The sequence below is a fragment of the Piliocolobus tephrosceles genome, chromosome 6 (assembly GCF_002776525.5).
Source record: "Piliocolobus tephrosceles isolate RC106 chromosome 6, ASM277652v3, whole genome shotgun sequence".
NCBI classification, from domain to species: Eukaryota; Metazoa; Chordata; class Mammalia; order Primates; family Cercopithecidae; genus Piliocolobus; species Piliocolobus tephrosceles.
The window spans coordinates 140580515-140603454 of NC_045439.1; the positions used below are offsets into that span (position 1 = coordinate 140580515).

The following is a 22940-nucleotide window of genomic DNA, read 5'->3' on the forward strand; positions in this document are numbered from 1 at the left end:
CTTATGAGGTAGATACTATTATTGCATTCATTTTACAGATGAGGAAACGGAGGCACATGGAGAATGTATATTTACCTTTCCAGCTCTCCCCACCAGCATGCCTCTTGAGAACTCGGCAGATCCTTACGGCCCTTCTCTGCACCATCTCAGTTATGTGTTAACTGTTATTTGTGTCCCCACCTCTCAAAAGCAGAAACATGGTTGTGTTAGTTTTGGTGTATGCTGACCATCTAGCTGTTTCCTCTGCCCCCATTCAACTAGCTAGAATTATTTATTTAATTGAATAAGACAGTCACATGTATTGCTGAGCTGGATCTAACTAGTCAAAAATACAAAAAGTTTTTCACTGAAAAATGAATTTGAGTCTTGCTGAAATTTTCAATTATTTTCTATTTGTGAATCCTTTGCAGAGTTGTTGCCTAGAACCATGATAATCATTATAAAAGTACATGTTATCTGAAGCAGATTTAGTGGTAGAATTTTGGAAGGAGGGTGTCAGGTCAAGTGCCTTTCTTCTACTGAAGCATTTAAACAGTTGCCAGAGTAGGAATCTATATAGTAAAGAATGCTATGGGGCTTTTTTCTTCATTTTTTGTATTGATTTTCCAGACACTTTAGTGTTAAACCATGCCAGAAGTGTTGCAGAGATGAATCACTATTACCCAAAGGCCGCCAGCCTCTTTTCCTTCTGACAGAAGGATAATTCCACGTGGATCAAATAAATACAGATGTGTAGTAATTAGTTCTATTCCCAGTGAGCCTATTTCCAACACACTAAAGATGTGAGCGATTATGGAACCTCACACCAACAGCTTTTATCAATTTAAACTGCTAAACAACAGGATAGGTCATAACCCAGCCTGCTATTAATAATGTATTTATTATGTGCAACATTATAAATTAGGTGTATGGACTAGAAAAAAGAACACTTTTTAACGAGAATAATATGATCTTTCCCCAGAAGCATCATATGTGCCTGGCCACTCACCTGATGTACAGTCCCAAGGCAATCAAAAGAATAAAAAATCTCATCCGAGGAACAGAGGCCTACATCGTCAGCGGGCTCCTCCACAGAGATGATTTAGCTGTGGCCGATATGTTAGACATACCCATCCTGGGCTCTGAGCCTGAACTAGCTCATCTTTATAGTACCAAATCTGGAGGTAAACGTGTCTTTGACAGTGCCAATGTGGCAGTTCCTCCTGGAATATATGACATTTATAGTCAGCAACAGGTATGTGGGGTGGACACGTGAAGCTCTGTTCAAATATTTGAAACATCCTCTTGATCTTGGACAACTTCCAAGTCTTCTGGAGCCAGCTCTACCCAACGAAGGATAGGTGGAATAGTTGAGTTGATTTGAGGGAATCTACTTTATTTATTTTTGAGATGGAGTCTCGCTCTGTCATCCAGGCTGGAGTGCAGTGGTGTGATCTTGGCTCACTGCAACCTCCACCTCCTGGGTTCAGTGATTTCTGGCTAATTTTTGTATTTTTAGTAGAGATGGGGTTTCACCATGTTGACCAGGCTGGTCTCGAACTTCTGACCTCTAGTGATCTGCCCACCTCAGCCTTCCAAAGTGCTGGGATTACCAGTGTGAAGAACTATGCCCGGCCTGAGGGAATCTACTTTAGAACTTTGTGTTTTAAAGTATTTTCCTGTTAGTCTTGCAGAAATTGCTGGAATTTCCAAATCCTTTACTCATTTGGAATAAGCACTGTTAAAATGTATATATCATTTGGACTGATCTGCTATCAATATTTAATGCTTTAACATGGATTAATTCATCATCATATCAGCCAGTCATTAAATAGGATCCTAAGAAATAGGAGAGTCAGTTTTCGTTAAAAGCAGTGGGTTTGGAGAACTCCAGTGAGTGATCCTCCCCACTGGGTCAGATTGCAGAGGGCCTGTGAAGAGAGGGCTGCAGACTTCCTTCTCTCTTCAGGGAGCGATCTAAAGGGAGGAGGGGAAAGATCTCAGAAAGGGGAAGTAAGGCAGCTCCAGGAATAAAACTGGGGAAGTAAGACAGCTCCAGGAATAAAACTATCTGGTTTTGGTTTTGCCTTGGCCCAAGTGTGTGGCTATGCATTCTTCCAGCAGATAGTCAGGGCCTAAAACATTAGGAGAAATGTATTAGCCACTAGAAATGTTTTCTCTTTGAGTTATCCCTGGCAGGTGTTCTTCCATTTAACTGCCATCTGTTTTCATAATAGAGAAAATTAAAAGACAAATGGCTGTTAACATTTCCTAACCTCTGTTTCAGTACACCTCTTGACCATTACTCTGAGCCAATCACAAATTATCCCCCCTACCCACTTCTTGGGAAATCAGAGAACCGTGCACAATGAGTCAGTTTGTGAGGGACGATATTTAGGGATCCCCTCCTACTCTCAGTTGCCTGGTCATGATGCTCTGCACCTCACAGCCACTGAGCTCAAAAATCTAGCCTTTCAACAAATCATACTTTGCAGAGATTAGTTTGAAGATACTATTAGCTTATTAAATTGCCCACAAGTATTTCACTCTTGCTAGAGTATTCTTGGGCAATTTTCATGGGCTCATGAAGGAGGTTTCTCTTAATGGTATCTCAACCTAGGAAAGTCGCAGGCAATTTTAGCAGGAGTGGAATAGAGAGGCTCCCCCTGCGCTGTTATATCACTTCCATTGTCATTAACCACCACTGGAATTTGAAGATAACAAGGCAGATTGCTTGACTCTGCTTCCCAGCAGAATATCTATCTGGTTGTTACACTTATTACAAGCGAAATACATTTTTAAATGATACTATTGCACACATGCACTATACATTAAACAACCTTCAAAACTTTAACATGTATATGCAATATTTATACTGAGTCTTGCCTTCATCTTCACTGAGGAGATCTCAGGCAATCTTTGCTATGAAATATTTCAGAACTGCATATGTTGATTATAGTTAAAGATGCAGGCACATTTAATGCAGTAAAATCTCCCTCTAGTGCTGGTATTCAGAAGTATGACTAAAAACCTCCTTAGAGACATATCAGATTTGAGAGATGTCATTTGACCTATGGTATGTGCAAATTGTATAACAATAAACCAATATTTCACTTGAGTTCTACTCTACTTGTTTGGAAAACATACATCTGAGGTCATCAAGAATTAAAATACTCCACTGAGATTTTTCCAGATAGTGACTACCCTACCTAATCTATCTGAGCATGTCAGCATTTTGAATCTACAGATGGGGATGAATCAGTAACACTGACTTTTTACCGATATGCATCATAAACTTAAAGCTGGTGAAAGAAAGCTGCAATTATTTTAACTTAGGTTATTAAGTATTTCTGACTTTCAGTTGGACTTTAGCAGTAATTATTTTTCTGCTCTTTACCAGGATAAAACGAATCACAGCTAAAAAAATTTATTACATCTTTTGAACAGATAGACTGAAACAGAAAAATGATAAATATTTAGAAATAGCATAAAGTCGTTTTGTTTAGGATTAATTTGTTTAAATCTAGCATGAACACAGTGAGCATTTCCTGTTTTGATCCATAAAGTAACTGTAAAAGTTCTCTTTCTGGAACATGTTCCATGGGAAATATTGACAGCTTTGGTTAAATAATCAAAAATGGCGATGCTATTTTAAAGCACTGTTCAATTTTCACTTAAAGATAGCACATAATTCTTTCCAGTGGTGCAGTCTTTACAATACTATTGATCCTTTTCATTACTGTAGGGGATCCATCAACAGATGCCCATTTATAGGATTCTCAGAAGCAACAAATAATAGGATTTGGAAGAAATAGATAATAATTCTGTTAGTAGTTGAAACCTCCAAACATATATCTAAATATGCAATTTTTAAACAATCTATGCCAGAACACCTTTACTAACACTAGCAAAAGAATTTTATCTGATGTTAACAGGCCAAAGATCATTTCTACTTCTGCAAAGTGTGATCATAATACAGCAAAATATGATTAAATGTAAAATCTATATTCTCAACACATTAGAGAAATAAGGAAACAACTTTGCAGGCACATTTTAAAAACCTTCCTAGGCTGTGCTCATCACCATATGGTTTGTAGACCAGAGTTCTGTCATTTAAACACCCAGATTATCAATACGAACTACTTGATAATTAGGGAGCTAAGATAATTTTAATTTTCACCCTCACTGAATACCCCATAGTTGTATGAGGTTTCCAGAGAACCCAAGTACGGCCATTTTGCTGTCTCTTCCACACTGCCGTGTAGTATAGTATCCCCAAGAAGATTTGCTGGACAGATACAACCCAGAAGAACAGATCAGGACTTCAATCAAAATAACTTTAATCTGATAGCTCCAAACCTCAACAGAACTGTAAACCATGAGTCCTTTCACACTCTTCAGTTAAAAAAAAAAATTGTGGGCAAAGAGAACTGATCAAAAAGGAGGATAAGAGTCTCACAGAGTCCTTCCGTACAGAAAACCATAGCCAAGAACGGCATGGGAGGGCTCGCGAGACAGAATTTTGTTGCTTTCTGTGAAGTATAGGCTGGAAAGTCTGATAGGAAGACAAGACAGATAAATCGTTTTGTAATCTAATGAGGTATTTTTCTCCCAGGCTCTGCCAGGAGAGTATTACTTATAATTAAGTCATCTTGCTATAGACTTTTATCTGATTCAAACTCACCCCAAATGGCTTATTGACTGTAAGGAAAATGGCTTCTATTGCTCCTCTTCTGACTTCTTTCTCCACTTCACCCTTCTCCACCTCTCTGTGGGTTGGGATAGGCAGCACAGTGAAGAGGGCATGAGCATAAGTTTTGGAGTCAAAGCAACTTGAATGGAATTCCTACTCTGCTACTCAGTGCTGTGTGATTGTGGGCAAGTTATTTAAATGAGCGGAACCTCAGTTTATTTACATATAAAAGAAAACTAATAATTGAATCCACCTCATAGATTATTGTATTAAATGAGAAAATTCATGCACAGAACTGAGATGAGCCAAAGGCCTGTTTCCTACTGAGAGTTCAGTTATCTTAGAGATCATCATCATCATTATTCTGATACTTGAGCTTGGAGTACTGTTCTGTCCCTTAAACTCCCATGTGTTTGAGCCCAGTTCTTGAGGAAATGTTTCAAATAAAACGTCAAGTAGGTGTGTATTCCAGGAAGGTTGCTTTCACAAATGTTTTATCACCTTTATCTGTCTTCTTGTATAATATACTTGTTTATATCACACATATACTAAACTCGGCCAATTGGCCAGCCAAACAAATGTATTTCTTGTACATTAATGAGGAAAAAATTAAATGTTTTATAGTTTATAGCAGTGAAAAGCTCAACAAATCCCCAAACAGTTAAAGTTTTCAAGACTATAACTCTTTATAGTCTTGAAACAATTAAAACATCATTTGAGGAATCAATAAGTAAATGCATAATTCTCCGAAAAAGAAAGAAAACAATATCAAGATTCAATTACAGGTATTCAGGGATTGTTTCTTTTGCCTTCAAAAGCCAGCAAAATGATAATTTCAGAATTTCTCATAAATAAGACTGTGCTTTTAAACATGTCTTTGGTCTCATTGGTTAATGGTTTCTTCACATCATATTTATATCACTTTAAACTTCTTTAATCTGTCTTAATAACTAGAAGATGACCAAATGAACTGACCATTAGAAGTAAAGACACATGAGAAGTACAGCAACTAAGTTAATACGATAAAAAGGAATCCCAGGAAATGAACTCTATTAAATGTAGCTGTGCCTTCGGCCCCACAGATGATAGAGCAGCTGAGTCAGCTGATAACTGATCACCTGCAAATACAGCGCTGGCTCTTTAAAATGGACTCTGAGTTCCGAGGAAATGGGACTGCATTTTGTGATATTCCTTCCTACCTAAAGTGCTACAAATGGGTGCTAAAGGAGAGTAGCAGATATGGCCTCGAAGACTGGAGAAAGAAATGGGCACAAGTGAGTATTCAATGGTGACTTAAACCCACAGTGTCTGCGAACAGTTAGGGGATGAAGCAAAAAGTTCAGCTAAGAGATGAAAGTACTTTCCTCTCTACTTAGCTCTGTCACCTGCCAGCAGTGCCTTTCTTGGGACCTTTTTCCTTATATACACAATGAATAGGGATTGACTGAGTTCTTTTCTTTTTCTTTTTTCTTTTTTTTGAGATGGGGCCTCACATTGTTGCCTAGGCTGGAGTGCAGTGGTAAAATCAGGGCTCACTGTAACCTCTGCCTCCCTGGCTCAAGCGATCCTTCCACCTCAGCCTTCTGAGTAGAGGGGACTACAGGCATGCGCCACCACGCCTGGCTAATTTTTTCTATTTTTTTTTTTTTTTCTTGAGACAGGGAGGGTCTCCTTATGTTGCTCAGGCTGGTCTCGAACTCCTGAGCTCAAGCAATATGCCTATCTCAGCCTCCCAAAGTGCTGGGATTACAAGTATGAGCCACAGTTTGGGTTATTTTCAGTGTTTCTTCTCTGGACCCTAAAAGTCCTCATTCACATCTTGAAATTGATTATGATAATTAGGAAGTAATTTTTTATCATATTCAGGTAACATTACAAATCTTATAATTTGCCCTAAGTGGTTCTTGATCATGTGCTTCTAACAACTGTCGTTATTAAGCTAGCTGTATTTTATTACGAGATAGAAATTCTATTAGTGAATGGTTGTCACCTGGAAGCGAATGTATAATAGCATTCTGTCAGCAGTCATGTTTTTGAAGACAATTCAAGGAAATTTATGTAACTGCTGATCCCTGTGAGATGCTGAGAAAATAGTACATTCCAGCCAGAAAATCTCCCAGCAAAAGCTGAGCTGTAGGTAAGAAGTCTTAGCATGAATGGACCTGTACAGATTTTTTGCATGCACATTTGTGAAGGGATGAATCGTACAACCTTTTAGTCCATTCCAAATTTGCTTAATTAAAGTAATTTTATATGGTTTAATATATAAATTAAACCTGCCATTCTAAAACTATCTTGCTATGCATCCAGAAATCCCCAGACTTGCCTGACTTCTCTTAATCCCAAATCTCTGTTTTGGCTGACCTGCTGGTTGAAGCATAACTGATTAGGAAAGTCTCAACGCAAATTCCCTTAACTGGTTCCTTCCCTACCAACATACATAGCAGTGGGCTGTGCAAAGTGATTTGCGTCTGCTTTGCGCATCCCACTACGGAACTATATGAATCAAGACACAAGTGATAGAGAGGGAGGGGCACACTGGAGGGAACCACATTATTCTTGGAAAGTGGAGTGATGAATAAATCTAGAGAACAGTCAGGAGAGAGAGTTCCCTTTGACAAATGTGACTGGTTTCCCCATGATCTATTCTGGGCTTCGTTTCTCCCTTCTATCAGTAAATGGACTAAATGCAGTACCTGTCATGGCCAGCTTTTTACATATTATTTAAAGGATACTAAAATGAATTACTCTTCTAGATAAATATAAAACAAGGAAAATGTATTTAATTTTGAGGCCCATAGAGATTTCCCTTATATTCTCTTTGAACTAGATTTTATTTCATATTGTATAGGTTTTTTTTTAAAGCAACATTGTTAAGATGAAACCATAAAAATATGGCTTTTTTATTTAAAACATTGAAGTGTTAATGTGCAAAGTATGTGTTGGCTTCAGTATTTCAAACCAATAATTTTTAAGGAATTCTGTTGATATTAGACTATGATAAATTTGAAATGTTTGACTTTAAAAAATATTTAAAATACTGACATTTGTCTGCATTGTATTTAGAAGCCTCACTGTGCATTATTTAAATTGTAGTTATTTTAAACCGTAGCATTTTTAATTGGCACCAAATACATTTGGCACTGTTGTTAATGTTATTAAATGGAAAGCTCTTGAATAATTATAATCTATCTAAATCATTTTTTAAAACTTAACAAGAAAAATATAATTATTTGGAAATCTCTTTACAGTCTGAAGCCAGTGCTTAGCCATGATCTGAAGCCAAAAATAAAAATAAAGTAGTTCTGAAAAGGTGCCTCTTTTTTTTTTTTTTTTTTTTGTAGGAGCCTATTGACATTCTTTTGCCTTCAAGGTGAAATCATATTCGGAGTAGAGGTGAGCTGCAGCCTCCATTGAGTGTAGCTATTGAGAATTTAGGATTAGAATTCTCCTTTGTACCAGAAGACCATCGTAATGGTGCACATTTAGACATCAAAGCATTACTTTACGAGCACAGGCATGTTTTAATGTCCTATTACAGTTTGTAGACCTGTTTCTTTTGATAATGAAGATGTTGTGTCATCAAGCCTAGCCTGGCACATACAAAACATATGCTGGCAGGTTATTAAAAATTTCAGCTTCTTGATGAAAGACTATCCTGCAGGCTAAGAGTCCAGAGAAAGACTCCATTCTGGGAGAATTATTAGAAATGAGAATATGACTGTAAGCACTAAATTATGTTAATACTTACAAATAGCATCATTTGCATAGCAGTTTATGATACGATACCATGATTTTTCTCATTGGTATGTTGTAGGCAACAGATTAAAAACAGTGCTGTTTATGGAAGTTTGAACTCTTGAGATTCTCTTTCATCTTATGCAGATATTGGTTTTAGATGTAGGCAGGATTCAGTGTAGACTCAAGCGTCTAGTATAAAGATCAGCGGGGATGGGCGCGGTGGCTCACGCCTGTAATCCCAGCACTTTGGGAGCCAGAGGCGGGTGGATCATGAGGTCAGGAATCCTGGCTAACATGGTGAAACTCCATCCCTGCTGAAAAAATACAAAAAAATTAGCCAGGCGTGGTGGTAGGTGCCTGTAGTCCCCGCTACTTGGGAGGCTGAGGCAGGAGAATGGCATGAACCTGGGAGGCACAGCTTGCAGTGAGCCAAGATGGCGCCACTGCACTCCAGCCTGGGCGACAGAGCGAGACTCTGTCTCAAAAAAAAAAAGAAAAAAAAAAAAAAAAAAAAGATCATCTGGCTAGGCGTGGTGGCTCATGCCTGTAATCCTAGCACTCTGGGAGGCCAAGACAGATGGATCATCTGAGGTCAGGGGTTCGAGGCCAGCCTGGCCAACATAGTGAAATGTCTCTACTAAAAATACAAAAAAAATTAGTCGGTGGTGGTGGTGCACACCTGTAGTCCCAGCTACTCAGCAGGCTGAGGCAGGAGAATTGCTTGAACCCGGGAGACGGAGGTTGCAGTGAGCCGAGATCACGCCACTGCACTCCAGCCTAGGCGACAGAGTGAGACAGTGTCTCAAAAAAAAAGAGTCATCTCTTTTTTCACTATGTAATTTGGAACCAGAGTTATCTGGCTGGTTATAGTTGAGAATTAAAATAGTCCTGAAGTCAGCAGATGCTGAAAAGTTGTAGTCACCGTTAAAAAAAAAATCAGTAGAGACATGTAGGTGATTTTTAGGAAAAGCAGAATGTTACATGATGGCCAAAATGGAAACAGAACACAACTCTATAATTTTTTCTTGGTGACTTGGTACCAAGCCTATTCTCTTCATCCTACCAGCTAACAAAACCTACTTCCCCCAGCAAGTTCCAGTGAACTCATTCACTTAAGTACTCTGCTCGTTAAGTTTTAATGAATCCACACTCTTGCACACACTCCAAACTCCCCGTTCCCCAGTCGGGGGTATTTATTTTCATTTAGGAGGAATAAAGGCTTAAACAAAGGAAGGCAAACATGTAGGAGAGAAACATTCCTGGGTAAACTCACCTAAGACAGTCTAGGGAGACCCAGGCAGACGTTTACTGTGGGTATCAGTCCTTGTGGCTTTTTTCTGTTTTTTTCTTTATTGGTGTTTTCCTTTCCTCAATTCCTGGGTCATTGGCTTAGTGGCAGTGATGCTACTGGTGACAGTGCTTTGCAAGAGATCTTTGTAGAACAATTTCTGTGTGTAGAGAACTAAGCTAGTTCACTTTCAAGTTTCTCTGTGCAGCCCTTCGTTGGGCCTCTGTGACCCTGGAGATTCTGGGATGTGGTCTTGGCATTACTGTTTTACCACTTAATGAGAAAAAGGAAATTGAACTGGCTCTTGAATGCTTCTAGTAAACATTGCTATTTTAGCCCTTTGCAAGAGCAGTTTTACCTTTGTTTGTACTTTGGTTTACTTTGTTTGACATTTGATATTAATTTGGGGATCACCAATGGAGGAAAAAAACTAGTTAGACATTTGATATTAATTTAGGGATCACAAAGGTAAGAGAAGAACTATGCCTAGAAAAGGTAGAATAAACTACAGTTGTTTTGCCTCCTTTGAGAACTAAGGCACAAACAGAAAATATAATTACAAAAGAGAATCATTAACCATTTCATGGCATAGAACTCTGCATCTCCACCTCCATTGTGAAGACCTCTGCCCATTCAGAATGGCCCTGGAACTAGTCATAGGAGCCATTGCAGGATGGCAGAGCTCGTTGTCCCATGTAGAATTTAGTAGGTATTTATTAGGTGATCCCAAAGAGCCACTGCCTGTAATCACATCATTTTTAGAAAAGTTTAAATATAACAAGATTTTTAAAATATTTAACCAAATAAGTACATAATCATTTCCCCAAACATAGTTGTTTTCATTTTTGTGTATGGATTTCTAAATATGCAGTATATCTTTCTCATAGCTACAATAATAGTGTATATGCTAGTTAAACATCACATCTTAAATATTCTCCATGTTTATACATAGTCTTCACAATTAATAGGTGCATAATATTCTCTCATATTGATGAACTCTAATATATTAAACAATTCAACTAAGTTGGAAATTTAGGCTGTTTCTGGCTTTCATTTTTTGGTGGGGGGAGGAAGGAGGGAGGAAAGATTTGTTTGTTTTTATATTCGGTTTTTGTATATACCTCTTTTTGCTTCTGTTGAGTTACTTCCCTAGGAGAAGGACCCAGGAGTAGAATATTTTATGGCTTTTGTTACATATTGCCATATTCCTAAGAAGGTAGTACCAATTTCCAAAGCACCTAGCAGAGAATAATCATACTAGTTTTATCACAACCTTACCATCAGGGATATTATGAACTATTTGCACTTTTATTTTATTTTATTTTATTTTATTTTATTTTATTTTATTTTATTTTATTTTATTTATTTTTTTTTTTTGAGACGGAGTCTTGCCCTGCCGCCCAGGCTGGAGTGCAGTGGCCGGATCTCAGCTCACTGCAAGCTCCACCTCCCGGGTTCACGCCATTCTCCTGTCTCAGCCTCCCGAGTAGCTGGGACTACAGGCGCCCGCCTCGTCGCCCGGCTAGTTTTTTGTATTTTCTATTAGAGACGGGGTTTCACCATATTAGCCAGGATGGTCTCGATCTCCTGACCTCGTGATCCGCCCGTCTTGGCCTCCCAAAGTGCTGGGATTACAGGCTTGAGCCACCGCGCCCGGCCTGCACTTTTATTTTAGATCTAAAAATCCAGCTTCTCATTGCTATTATTTGATTACTAGCAAGGGATATTCTTTTCTCATGTCCTTATTATTTGTGTTTTGTATCAAAAGCACAAGATTTTTATATTTTTTTAATCTAGATTTTCTAGGTTAAGAAAAAAATCTAGGTTATTCTTTTTTCTAGTCATGAAACTACATATAAATGATTATTGTTCACTTGTTTTTATATTTATTTTTATGTGCTAAAATCTTGACTTCTTAGATTATCTTTATGTATTTAGTGGTTGCCAGAACACTGAAATTAAACATTTTGTAGATCTATGAATACACTGTTAAGGTGTTGGCATTTCCTTGTATTTCTTTGTTGTCGTCATCATCATCATCATCATCATCATAAATAAATACTGCAGAGTACCTACTGGGTACCAGGTATTGTGCTAAGCACATTACCTGAATTGTCTCATTTAAACTCAGAAAAACGCTGAGGTTTTTACTCATTTACTTCACACCAGTTTAAGGTATAAGGAAGGTATTACTATTCTGTTTACAGATGAGGAAACTTATTCTTGAGAAGTGACTTGCCCAAATTTATAGCTAATAAATGATTGTGCCTTGCTTTTAACCCACATCTGACTGCTGCTAGCCCAGTGCATTTGCCACACTGAGCCAAGTACATTTAGGAAAGACGTTCTTATTTGAAAGTCCTGGAGAAGTGTTCTCCTGCAGGTCCTTGCCTCTGTGACTCATACCGTGTGCTGCCCTTGTGGCAAGTTTTCTGCTTTCCAGAGATTTGTGGGAAAACACAAATATTCCTGGAACACAGAGGCCACTGCTCTCAAATTTCTTCCCTTTCCTAGATAACAGAAGAGCTGGCAAACTGGGAGGTGTAGGGGGCCATCAATACACACACCTCAGAGCTGGAGAGGAGGAGCCCTGCCTGGGAGTTTCTAGATTCAGCTTTTGCAACCCAACCGCCTCACATACTTGATTATGTGCATGGGTGATGAGAGAGAATTTTAGACATCACCCTTTGGTTGTTCATGGGAATGACAGATTTTCAATGCCTTTCTCAATTTAATACACTATCGTGATCATTTTAGTGAGCCTGTAAATTCCCAAAAAGCTTGCAGTAGCCCACCTTCACAATCAGATGTAGCATTAAAAATATCGTAAGCATTTAAAACCCTGGTTTTTAGCCCAGTGCAATCGGTCACTCCTGTAATATTTTGTAATCCCAACACTTTGGAAGGTCGAGGTAGGAGTTGGCTTGAGGCCAAGAGTTCAAGACCAGCCCGGGCAATATAGTAAGACCCTATCTCTACAAAAAATTTAAAAATCAGCTGTGTGCCTGTAGTTCCAGCTACTTAGGAGCCTGAAGAAAGAGGATCACTCAAGCCCAGGAGTTTGAGGCTGCAATGAGCCATGACTGCACCACCACTCTCCAGCCTGGGTGACAGAACAAGACTCCTATCTCTAAAAGCAGAAACACCCTGTTTTTAAAAAAATAAGCAACCAAATATTTTGTTTTTGTTTGAATTTTTGTAGTCTCCTATTCCAGGTTGACATAGTAAACTGCCTTTTAAGCAGAATGAGTGATGGAACAGGCTAGTCATTCAGGGTAGCTAAGAGGTAGTTTGACTTCCTGGGGTACCATAGCCAGGGACACCTAGGTTAGACTCCCATGCTTCCTGGGGGATAACCATAGGCAAATTACTTCAGCTCTCCAAGTCTCCCTTTCTCTATCTGTAAAGAGAGATTAGTACCTGTCTCATGGGGAAGTGGTGACAAGTAAATAAGAGAATTCTGTGAATTGGCGAGCAGCGTGCTTAGCACATAATTAGACTTTAAGAAATGCTACCTATTATTATTGTTATTATTATTACCATAAAATTGTCTACAACAAAATACAGGTAACATTGAGTAAGTACATACAACTTAATCTTTCTTTGGTGATTTAGAAGGTTCTTTAGGCTCTGGTAGGCTTCCAAGCTATTGCTGTCTATGTCCATTAGCCATCATTATATGGGGTTGTGGCTGTTGAAGATACAGAATGTTGGTTGATCCAGTTTTTCCCAGCCTGTGCTTTACCCAGACAGTGCCTTGGAAAGAATAAGTCTTCATAGCAGCCTGCTTTCTTCTCATGTAGAAATATAAAACCGTTCAATTTATTTGAACTTTCTATGAGTTGAATAAAGAGGCTTGACAAAGTAGAGACTATTCTGACCAAAAGATTGCAACCCAGTGGCTTTCTTTTCTGGTTCCAGTCGGTGTATTTTCTAATTAGTGTAGCAGCACGTCACCACAATCATTGGAAAGTCTTAATCATTTACATATTTGTCTTTATCGCCGAGAATGACTTAGAATGTTTTCTTCCAGTTCAGTGGGTATTTTCATGAAGCTGCCAGGGTTGAGTTTGAGGTGTCTCTCTGTGCCTGAGGAAGATGACAGGAGAAGGAAAATTGCCTCCCCAAGTGAAATGAAAGCCAGGGTACCCCTTCTGAGGACCTATAATAATCAGCTACACAAGCTGTTGGTTTGTGTGTCCTATTGATTTAATATGCTTCTAATCAGTACATAAAGCTATGGGCCTGCAGTGTTAATTTTTCATATGCTTACAAAGTACCCTTTGATTTTCTGTCACACGTTAATTACAGCGTTTTGCCATTAAATAGGAAGCTTTGTGTAAACTAATTACTAGGTAATCATTGTCTACTGCAAGCGTGCTGTTTGTACCTTTTATTTTATTCTAAAAATGCACAGATCTCACAGTCTGGAAACACTCTACCTTCCAGCCATTAGCTCTCACTAATTCATAGCATTATTGTGGTGAGAGTGTAGGAGTTGTAATTGTTGTGGTATCAGAGCTGTTAATTACCGGAGTAAACAGTTGAAATGGTGCCAAGGTCTATTGTACAAGGCAGAGAAAAGGAGGTTTAAATGTTACTCCCACCATCTGGGGACTGGAGGAGAGGCAAATGCTTGAAAACAGCAGTGAGGCGCTATCGCCGCTTCAGCTCCAGGGTTGGCGGCCATATGGATCCCGAATACTTTGAATCAATTGAATTTAACTGCCAGTTTTTCGCAATAACAGCGTGGAAGGAAGGAATAAAGCAAAAGATGAGAGGAACGAGAATTGGTTAGTGTTCTCACATCCAGGAAGTCCCCGTTGGAGGTCTTTTGGAAAGGTCTGCTTTGCTGAAAACCACAGAACAGGCATGGGCATTTGGAACGGTTTCAGAATGAGTTTTACTCTCCTCTGACGGTGACTGCGCCATTTGCTTCTGGTCATCTGTCCTTGGTGCCCCTCGGTGAGACACGGATGCCCTTGAGAAGGCTCAGACTTTCCTGTCACTGTGCCAGATCCAACAAAAATTCTGACTTTGGAATTCACTGATTTACCATCCTGGTATTTTAACGAGCATGGTCTGTGGAAAGAAAACAATCAATCTATAATGCTACTACACCTGCCTCAAGTGTATGCATCTGTATGCGTGGAAATATCAAAGAAGGCGCAGCTCTTCACTCTGATAAAGAAAGGTCACTGCTTGCCCATTCCTTTTGCATAAAATTAAAATATAAATTCTCCCGATAGTCTCTCATTTCATTCCACAGACTCCTCTCCCCCACTACTTGAATGAAAAATCAAATCCAAAGGGCACATGTGTTTCCTTTTGTTTTTAATTTTCAATTAAAGAGCTTTCATCAGCATACGCAATTTTCTCAACCAGCGATATTTCTCTAACTGGAAAGAAAGACTCCATTACCAGTAATGATAATTATGGCTACTTCCACTTATGGCTGATTTTAAAAACACATGGTTTCTGCTTTAAAATATTGCATGATCTTTAGAACAGGCATGTGTGTTTACTTGATGTCACTCTTATATTTTAATATAATTTCCTTAAAACCATTTTCCAATGTTAAAAATATTTTTAAAACACCAGTCACTTGCTGCTGTAACTACTTTTTAATATCATTTCCCAACCATGAACATATTCTTCTTTTTGTAAACCACCCTGGATTATTTATCTTTAATTGTTCCTTTAGCAGATGTCGAAGTAATTCCGGGAGTAGTGTAAACAACTCCCTGAAAGAAAAGGATTGCAGGCCCTCACGTACACCATGAACCAAGGACGGGGCTTGTCAGGGTTTTGATGATGGCAATTTTGTCCCGGGGAAAAATTTTCCTGCCTTTGTGTATGTGCAAAGTTCAATTACGAATTTCAAGAAGCATTTAATCTTTATCTATTGAAACCCCCAGCATGCAGCGCGCACAGGGTGAGCCTAGAAAGAAAACCACAGCCCCCTGTGGTGAGGAGAAAAAAGAAACAGCAGTTTAAGTGCTGGAAAGTTGAAAGGGAATGAACCTCTCTAGTGTGTGTGGTTGGGGGCAGAGCAGTTGCGCTGAGCTTTGGAATGGAGGCACAACATATGTGCCTCAGTTGGACAAAACGCTTCCCGAGTCAAATCAACTGCTAGGCCTGCATGTTGGTGCAAGGTGGAGGCCTAGATAATGAGGGACAGACTCCTCGAGAAGCAGCGAGTGGATAATGCTACATAAGTATGGAATTATATACCGCATTTTCACCATTCTGTTTAATGAGAGCCGCCACCGCAGCGAATCACTTGCCACACAGCCGAAATGGGCCATTAGCTATCAAGGGAAAATTGTCTTTGCCGCTTTCAGCAGATGGAGCAAATATTTTACAAAGCAATTTTACATACCAAAAACATTTGTGTGCCTTGGTAATGTTGGCTGTTTTACATTATGTTACCTTCTACAGCAGCATAATTTTCCATCTCATCGAAGGCAAAGTTGGCATTTTTGATTTTTAAATTCTCAATTAACAATTAAACATGGAGTATTAAAGCAGTCCTTAAACTTTAAGTAGGTGTGGGAAGTAGTTTATAACTTGCCAAAGACATTTTCATTTTTTCTTCATCCTCTCAGCATATTTTTGCACTCTAAAGAGGGACTATTTCTAATAATCTGGATGGAAAGGAATGAGTGGAAACTCCACTGCTGATTGCAGAATGAAAGTTACCAATGCACACAGTGGTCAGAGCATTTGCTGGCTGAAAACACCCATCATGGATTGTGGATACACAGTTTAGTTCACCCATTTGCATCAGTTTAAAATGTTTTAAGTTTCAACTAACAGAAAACCCAACCCAAAATGGTCTTAAAAATAAAGATAATTTATTATCTCAGGTAACTAAAAATCCAAACTTTGGTCTGGCTCCAGACAAGGCTCAATGATGTCACCAAGGACCCAGTTACTTTCCACTTTCCTGTACACTGTGCTCCATTCTAAGGCTGGCCATCCTTAGGGTTACAAGATGGCTGCCAGTAGCTCCTGCAGTTCGTCCCTGCTCAAGGCGATAGGAAGAGAGAACATCTCATCTGGTAGCATTCTCAGAAGACCATAAAGCTGCTTTCTCAGAAGGCCCCAGGAAGTGCTTCCTAATATTTGATTGGTCTAATTGGGTCATGTGCCCGTCCTGAACCAATCACTGTAGCCAGGATGTGGCTTTGCTCAACAGGACCAATCCTTGCCGCTGAGTTGGGGGGCAGCACTCTCAATCAACTCACATAGTTAGGCATGGGGAAAGGATTGGTCCTGAAAGAAGTTTGGAATATTACCCTGAAAGAGGGGACATAGATGCTGGGCAGCCAGTGACAAAGGCCCATGCTGCCATATTTTCATACATTTGACAGCACTGACTTAGCATCACCTGTGGATGATGGAATCCAGCCCAGACTGAGTACTTGTGCCTTGATGGCAGTTACCAGCACAGATTCCACTGCACCATAGCACACTGGTAGCAATTGGGTTTGAATCCCAGTTTTGCTACTTTATGGCAGTGTGACATGAAGAGGGGATGACAATATCTACCTCAGAGATTGGCTGAGATAATAAATGTAAACCACCCTGCACATGCCTACCACATGGTGAGCTTTTAATCATTAAAAGCTTTTAGACTTTTAATAAAGCCTAAAAAGTGACTAAAATGTATCCTGTGCACAGGGAGGCAGCCCTTCTAAATTCACCCTCAAATGTGGAACCCCTCCCTTCTCAATCTGTGTACCACTAGCTGATTCAAATCCTGAGCACCTTTCATGGTGCTTCACACTTGACACTCTGAAGAGGCAGCAAGGCCAGTGGGGAGCACTCACCCAGGAGTCAGAGGCAGCCAGAGAGCACCTGCGGCCTCCCAGTGTGACTGGAGAAGCCCTCGTTCCCTCTTCTGTGACATGAGGCGTTTGTCCTAGATAGTCCACATGGCTCATTTCAACACTGACAGTCTTGCTTACTTTTTCAGGTCTTGCCCTTTTCACTCTCTAGGCCTCCATGTAGGGATGTCAGAAGCATCTAGAAAGCAGAACCACGTAGGCAGGTCCCTTGATTTTCTTTTGAACGCCATCAGTGTCTGATATGGGAGATTTGAGGTGATTAACCAAAAAGTTATTAATTCACCACTGCAGATTGGCACATGACCCAGTTACACCAATGTGTGTCTGTATGTGAGTATGTGTGTGTAATACACACACACAGAGAGAGGCACTCTTGGAATTTACTTGGTTGGGGAAGCTGACGCTAGAGTTTGAAGTAGCTTTAGTCATTGAGTGCAGTGGATAGTTTACTGGCTTCCCCTAAGATATCCTGAATCTCATTCATTCAGACATCTCTTCCTTCAAATTTACACTTTCTTGATAGAAAAAGAGAGAGCAAGAGGCAAGGTACATACTTGGTAGACAAGGATCTCTGGGGTGCATCGGCCAGGCTGGTGGAGCCCCATGCCTTCTGCAGATGTCTTGGAACCTTCCAAGGTCCTGACAATTGTTTATGCACTCTGAGAGGTAAATGTGAGCACTGGAAAAAGTGGAGGCAAGCCTGTGCAGTGGCAAAGATGGGGCTGAAGTTTCTTCTGATGGGAATTACTCTAGAGCTATCAGCCCCACAAAACTAGCAACTACTTGCATTCCCAGAGCCAGTGCAATCATGATGGAATGAAAATCTGGAATTCTGACTTTTTTCAAAAGTGTATTTTTTTTCTAGCACTTGTTTATTACCTACAAGGTATATATTTTTCTTTCCACACTTCCCAAGTCATTAGCTCTAAATGATCTGTTCAAAATGGATAACAGACTCTCTGAAACACTAATGTGGTCGTCCATCGTCCGTCACCTTGGTGTTACTCAATTACTCAATGCAAAGCAAAAAAACTTCCTAACCATTCATTTCATAAGGTTTTTTGTTTGTTTGTTTGTTTGTTTTAGAGACAGAGTTTTGCCCTTGTTGCCCAGGCTGGAGTGCAATGACGTGATCTCAATTTACTGCAACCTCTGCCTCCCGGATTCAAGCAATTCTCCTGCCTCAGCCTCCCAAATAGCTGGGATTACAGGTGCCCACCACCATGCCCAGCTAATTTTTGTGTTTTTGGTAGAGACAGGGTTTCACCATGCTAGTCAAGCTGGTCGTGAACTCCTGACCTCAAGTGATTCGCCCACCCAAAGTGCTGGGATTACAGGCATGAGCCACCACGCCCGGCCTCATTTCACAAGTTTTTAAGATAAAGATGTGCCCCTGTTGCTGGCTTATAACAGATACTCAATATATATACACTTTGGGAAAGTAGAAAAGGGAAGAAGAAGGCAAGCTAGAAATGGTTCCCCTAACTCTCTTATTTTCTGTCTTTAATCATTTGTTGAACATTACAACTCACCGAGTGATCTTACACAAGCCTCTTCAAAGTCCCTCAGCTTCCCATTTTAAAGCAAGAGGAATAACATGGTAGTGGCTATCACAGAGTGTTGCTGAAAGGACTGAATGAGATCATGAATGTGAACCTGTGACAAGAGAAAGTATTTTACAAATACTATTCTAATGATTCACATGAATTGGAGTGTCTGTTATGGAAGGGGTGTGTGTGTGTGTGTGTGTGTGTGTGTGTGTGTGTGTACATAAGTTTGTTTTGAACAGAATAAACTTGAAGAGCTACAGATCTTCCCTTACCAGCATCTGCCCTTAAAGTTGTGGCATTATGTTTGAACTATGCAAAATGATAAAAACTAGAGAGCAGAAAGCCCCCCAAAAACTGAGAGCTTGCATCTGACGTCGATAGACCCTTTGTGGCCGTTGGGACCTTGTTGCTTCTTGGGAAAAGGGTGTTCTTAGCTTGTTAAACCACTGCTGCGATGGAGTCCTTTGCTCCTGGATTTGAAGTCTCGCCTAACCCACCAGTTCACAAGCAGCTTCTGAGTACCAGCAGAAACCAGACTGTAAAGGGTTGTTTTTTGGGGGGGATAAAATAAAATGAAGCTTTCACCAAGAATGTCATTTTTCTGACCTTACTTGAATATATGAGCTGCAGGTCCTGCTGTATTTTTTTTGGTTTGTTTTGTAGGGATGGGAAGACAATTTTCATTGGTGCTGAGGCCATTCTTAGTATAATCCTTGTTTTTCCCATCAGACACTTTCAAAATAAAGAAATAAATTAAACAGTTAATACCCCCTCTCCTCTTACCTCACATTATTCCTCTGCATGCCTTTTTCTTAGAGAATGAATCATGTCCCCAAGCTGCCTCTTGTGCCCCAGCATCCCTATTGAATGTTACCCCGCCAGTGCCTTCAGCTGTGTACCTCTCATGGTGGGACACGATTACTCCTCCAGATTCCAGCAGCTGACTTTCCTCTAGGAAATTTACCCCCTTACTGTGGCTTTGTGCACGGTGAAAAGTCCAAGCATCAAAGCAGAATGTCTGGCTTTGTGAGCAGAGGCGTTGGCAGAAGCCTGGCACAGTGTCCAGATGCCACACACAAGCAGCAGGCTGATGAGTTACTTATTGGCCCTCACATAGTATGTTGCATCTGAGGTGACACTTCATAAATGCGACCTCATTTATCTTCCCGATGCCCTTCAGAGGCAGGGAATCCCATAAAGTCCGCCCAGGAAGAGTCTGTGGTTCTTAAGCAGCCTTCCCTCCAGCTGCTTCCTAAGCAGCAAGGAGGAGCCCATTGAGAGGTTTCACATTTTATCTTATTCTGTAACTTCAGCTTTAAGGACTACATCCTATGTTTACCAGCGTTGTGACTCATTCTACAGACATTTAGTGTTCCCTGTGCTAGGGACTGGGAGACTGACCTCAAAGCCAATGCCCATGCCATTAAGCAGCCCGGAGAGAGCTGAGAGCAGGGAGAAAGCCTTCTCTCCCAACTAGGGTGGCTGATGTGGCTGGAACCACCTCAGGAAGGATGAGGAGGAGTCCGCAAGGGGAGGAAGAGGAAGAAGGAAGGCAGAGGAGGGCAGGTTAGGGGGAGGCTGGGAGCTGGGCAGGAAAGTGAGGCCACATTAGGAGTCAGAGGCCATATCACAGAGGACCTTCCTCATCTGTTGTGTTGAGGAGTTTGGACTTGATCCTTAAGCTGAAGGACATCTTTCAAGATTTACGTGGCAAGGCTTTTATCTACTCCTTCACTGCCTTTTCTCCCTCTCTCCCCAACACCAAAAAAAAAAAAAAAAAAAAAATTATATATTTATAAACACTTTTTGTCTAGTCCAGTTGCTTAAAAGGCCTGACATTCTGTAATTTTTGCTGTATAGATGAGTGAACGATTTCTCTTTGGACTGTCTTGGTATGAATGACCACATAGTGTGTAACTGGTAGATGATTTCACGTTCCCCAGCAGTAGGGCAGGAAAAGTCATTTAATCAAGGCAGAACAAAGAAATTCCCACTTTCCTGACAAAGGGCCTGGGCTGTGAGACTTCCTTTCCTTGCCATTCCATTTTCCAGAGAAGAGTGGGATTCTAACATTGTGTTTCATTGTCCCAGCTTTGGGGCACTTCATGAATCAGAGATAAAATGGAATGTTTTTAACTAAAACAAGTGTAAAACAAAAGAAAGATGGATTTTGGGGACTGTTCAGAGAAAGAACAAAGGAGTCCAGGTTGCTGGAGCTGTGCATTTCCCATGCTTGTTTATAATTTAAATGCAGGGCTTTGGGGTGATCAGGTAATTCACAGTAAAGATCAGAGAAAATGTGCACAGTATATAGGATATGAAGGAGGGAAAAGGCCCATTGCTTTGACAGCAGTTTCCTTGCTTCTGCATCACAAGGCAGAGCTCTCTGCATGAGCACTTCCCCAGCCCTTCTTAACAGACCTCCTCCCACTCTGCAGGGAGTCGTCCTGAGCGGAGTGTGAGCCAGGGCACTCTCCGCCTTTCAGGGAGGTTCTGTTTTGTATGTCAAGCACTTACTAAGCTAACTAATGAAACTCTCCCACCAAGATTTTCTGGATATTTCGGAAGTTATTCAGATGTTTTGAACCTGCTGAGAGCATAGTGTCAGATGTTTAGTCTTCTACTGTGGTTTGTCAGTGGGCACTGGACCTAGAATCAACCAGCTGTTCCAAGGAGTTGGGGCAGGCAGTGCATAGAGGACAATCACTTTTTAATGGTAGGGAAATTGGAAATAAGTGTGTGTGATTTCTAATATTCCAATCCCACACCCAAAGCTGATCCCTCCAAATTACTGCACCATCACTCAGATTCAGAAGTTCCCCCGCAACCTAAAGTAAATTTGAGTTTCTCTTGTCAGTGCTCCTTATTTTGAATATGAATAGTGTCTGTCATGTGAGTTTTGGGCCAGTACCCTGCCTCACTTCTGGCAGAAATAATATCTGAAGAGGTGGCTTTTATTTGAAAAAGTTTAGATAGTCTAAGAGGAAGAGTATTGCAACTTAGGACATCTAAAAAAAATTGTCCTGGCAAACCAAGGCTTTTTATATCAAAAGCCAGACTTTTTATTCATTAGAGGATTCCTTACTGATTTCATTTTGACAGGAGGCTCTTTAGTCTTTGGGTTGTTTTACAGGTGGCATGGGGGCAGCCTCACATCCAGGCAGATGAGACTGTGACCTATGGGGGATTTCAGGCAAACTGACGCTGGCCCCAATACTCCTTCCCACCTAACTCTTCCAACCCATCCCTACCTAAAATCCCACCTTTACAGCTTCAGCCGTAGTTTAAGGCTTTGATGATGAAGTTGTAGGATGCAGACATCCACCAACAAGGGGAAAATGGCACAGATTAAAGAGATGGAAGATGACTGGACACTGTAGCTCATAGCTGTAATCCCAGCACTTTAGGAGGCTGAGGGAGGAGGACTGCTTGAGACCAGGAGTTTGATACCAGCCTGGACAACACAGACCCATCTCTACAAATATATTTTTTAATTAGCCATGCATGGTGGTGTGTACACGTAGTCCCAGCCAATTGGGAGGCCAAGGCAGGAGGATCATTTGAGCCCAAGAGACTGAGGCTGCAGTGAGCTATGATCACAGTACTGTACTCTAGCCTGGGTGACAGAGCAAGGCCCTGTCTCAAAAAATTTAAAAGAAAAATTAAAAATATATATGGAGGTGGCTGGGTGCGGTGGCTCACGCCTATAATCCCAACACTTTGGGAGGCTGAGGTGGGTGGATCACCTGAGGTCAGGAGTTCGAGATCAGTATGACCAACATGGTGAAACCCCGTCTACTAAAAATACAAAATTAGGCTGGGTGCGATGGCTCACG

At 40.5% G+C, this 22940-nt stretch overlaps 1 protein-coding gene and 1 long non-coding RNA gene across 11 annotated transcripts in view; one reads left to right on the top strand and one right to left on the bottom strand.

Annotated features, from left to right (window-relative positions):
• IQCH (IQ motif containing H) overlaps positions 1-22940 on the top strand; it is a 255305-nt gene that overhangs the window by 153821 nt on the left and 78544 nt on the right. For 6 of the 9 annotated variants that reach the window (XM_023220769.2, XM_023220767.2, XM_023220772.2 and 3 more), the window contains one exon: positions 5755-5946. The exons of 2 other annotated variants lie outside the window; for them this stretch is intronic. In XM_023220769.2, the coding sequence (XP_023076537.1) occupies positions 5755-5946 (192 nt within the window). Of the gene's footprint in view, positions 1-961; positions 1235-5754; positions 5947-22940 lie in introns of all 9 variants that reach the window. One more of the 9 variants, XM_023220766.2, reaches the window with a different exon arrangement.
• The window catches only part of LOC111548346, a 71746-nt gene continuing 62806 nt past the window's right edge, over positions 14001-22940 (bottom strand). Inside the window, exons 4-5 of one of the 2 annotated variants that reach the window (XR_002733378.1) lie at positions 17537-17790; positions 14001-14783 (exon numbers count right to left, since the gene is read on the bottom strand). This is a non-coding gene — a long non-coding RNA (uncharacterized LOC111548346). The remainder of the gene's footprint in view (positions 14784-17536; positions 17791-22940) is intronic. The other variant, XR_002733379.1, reaches the window with a different exon arrangement.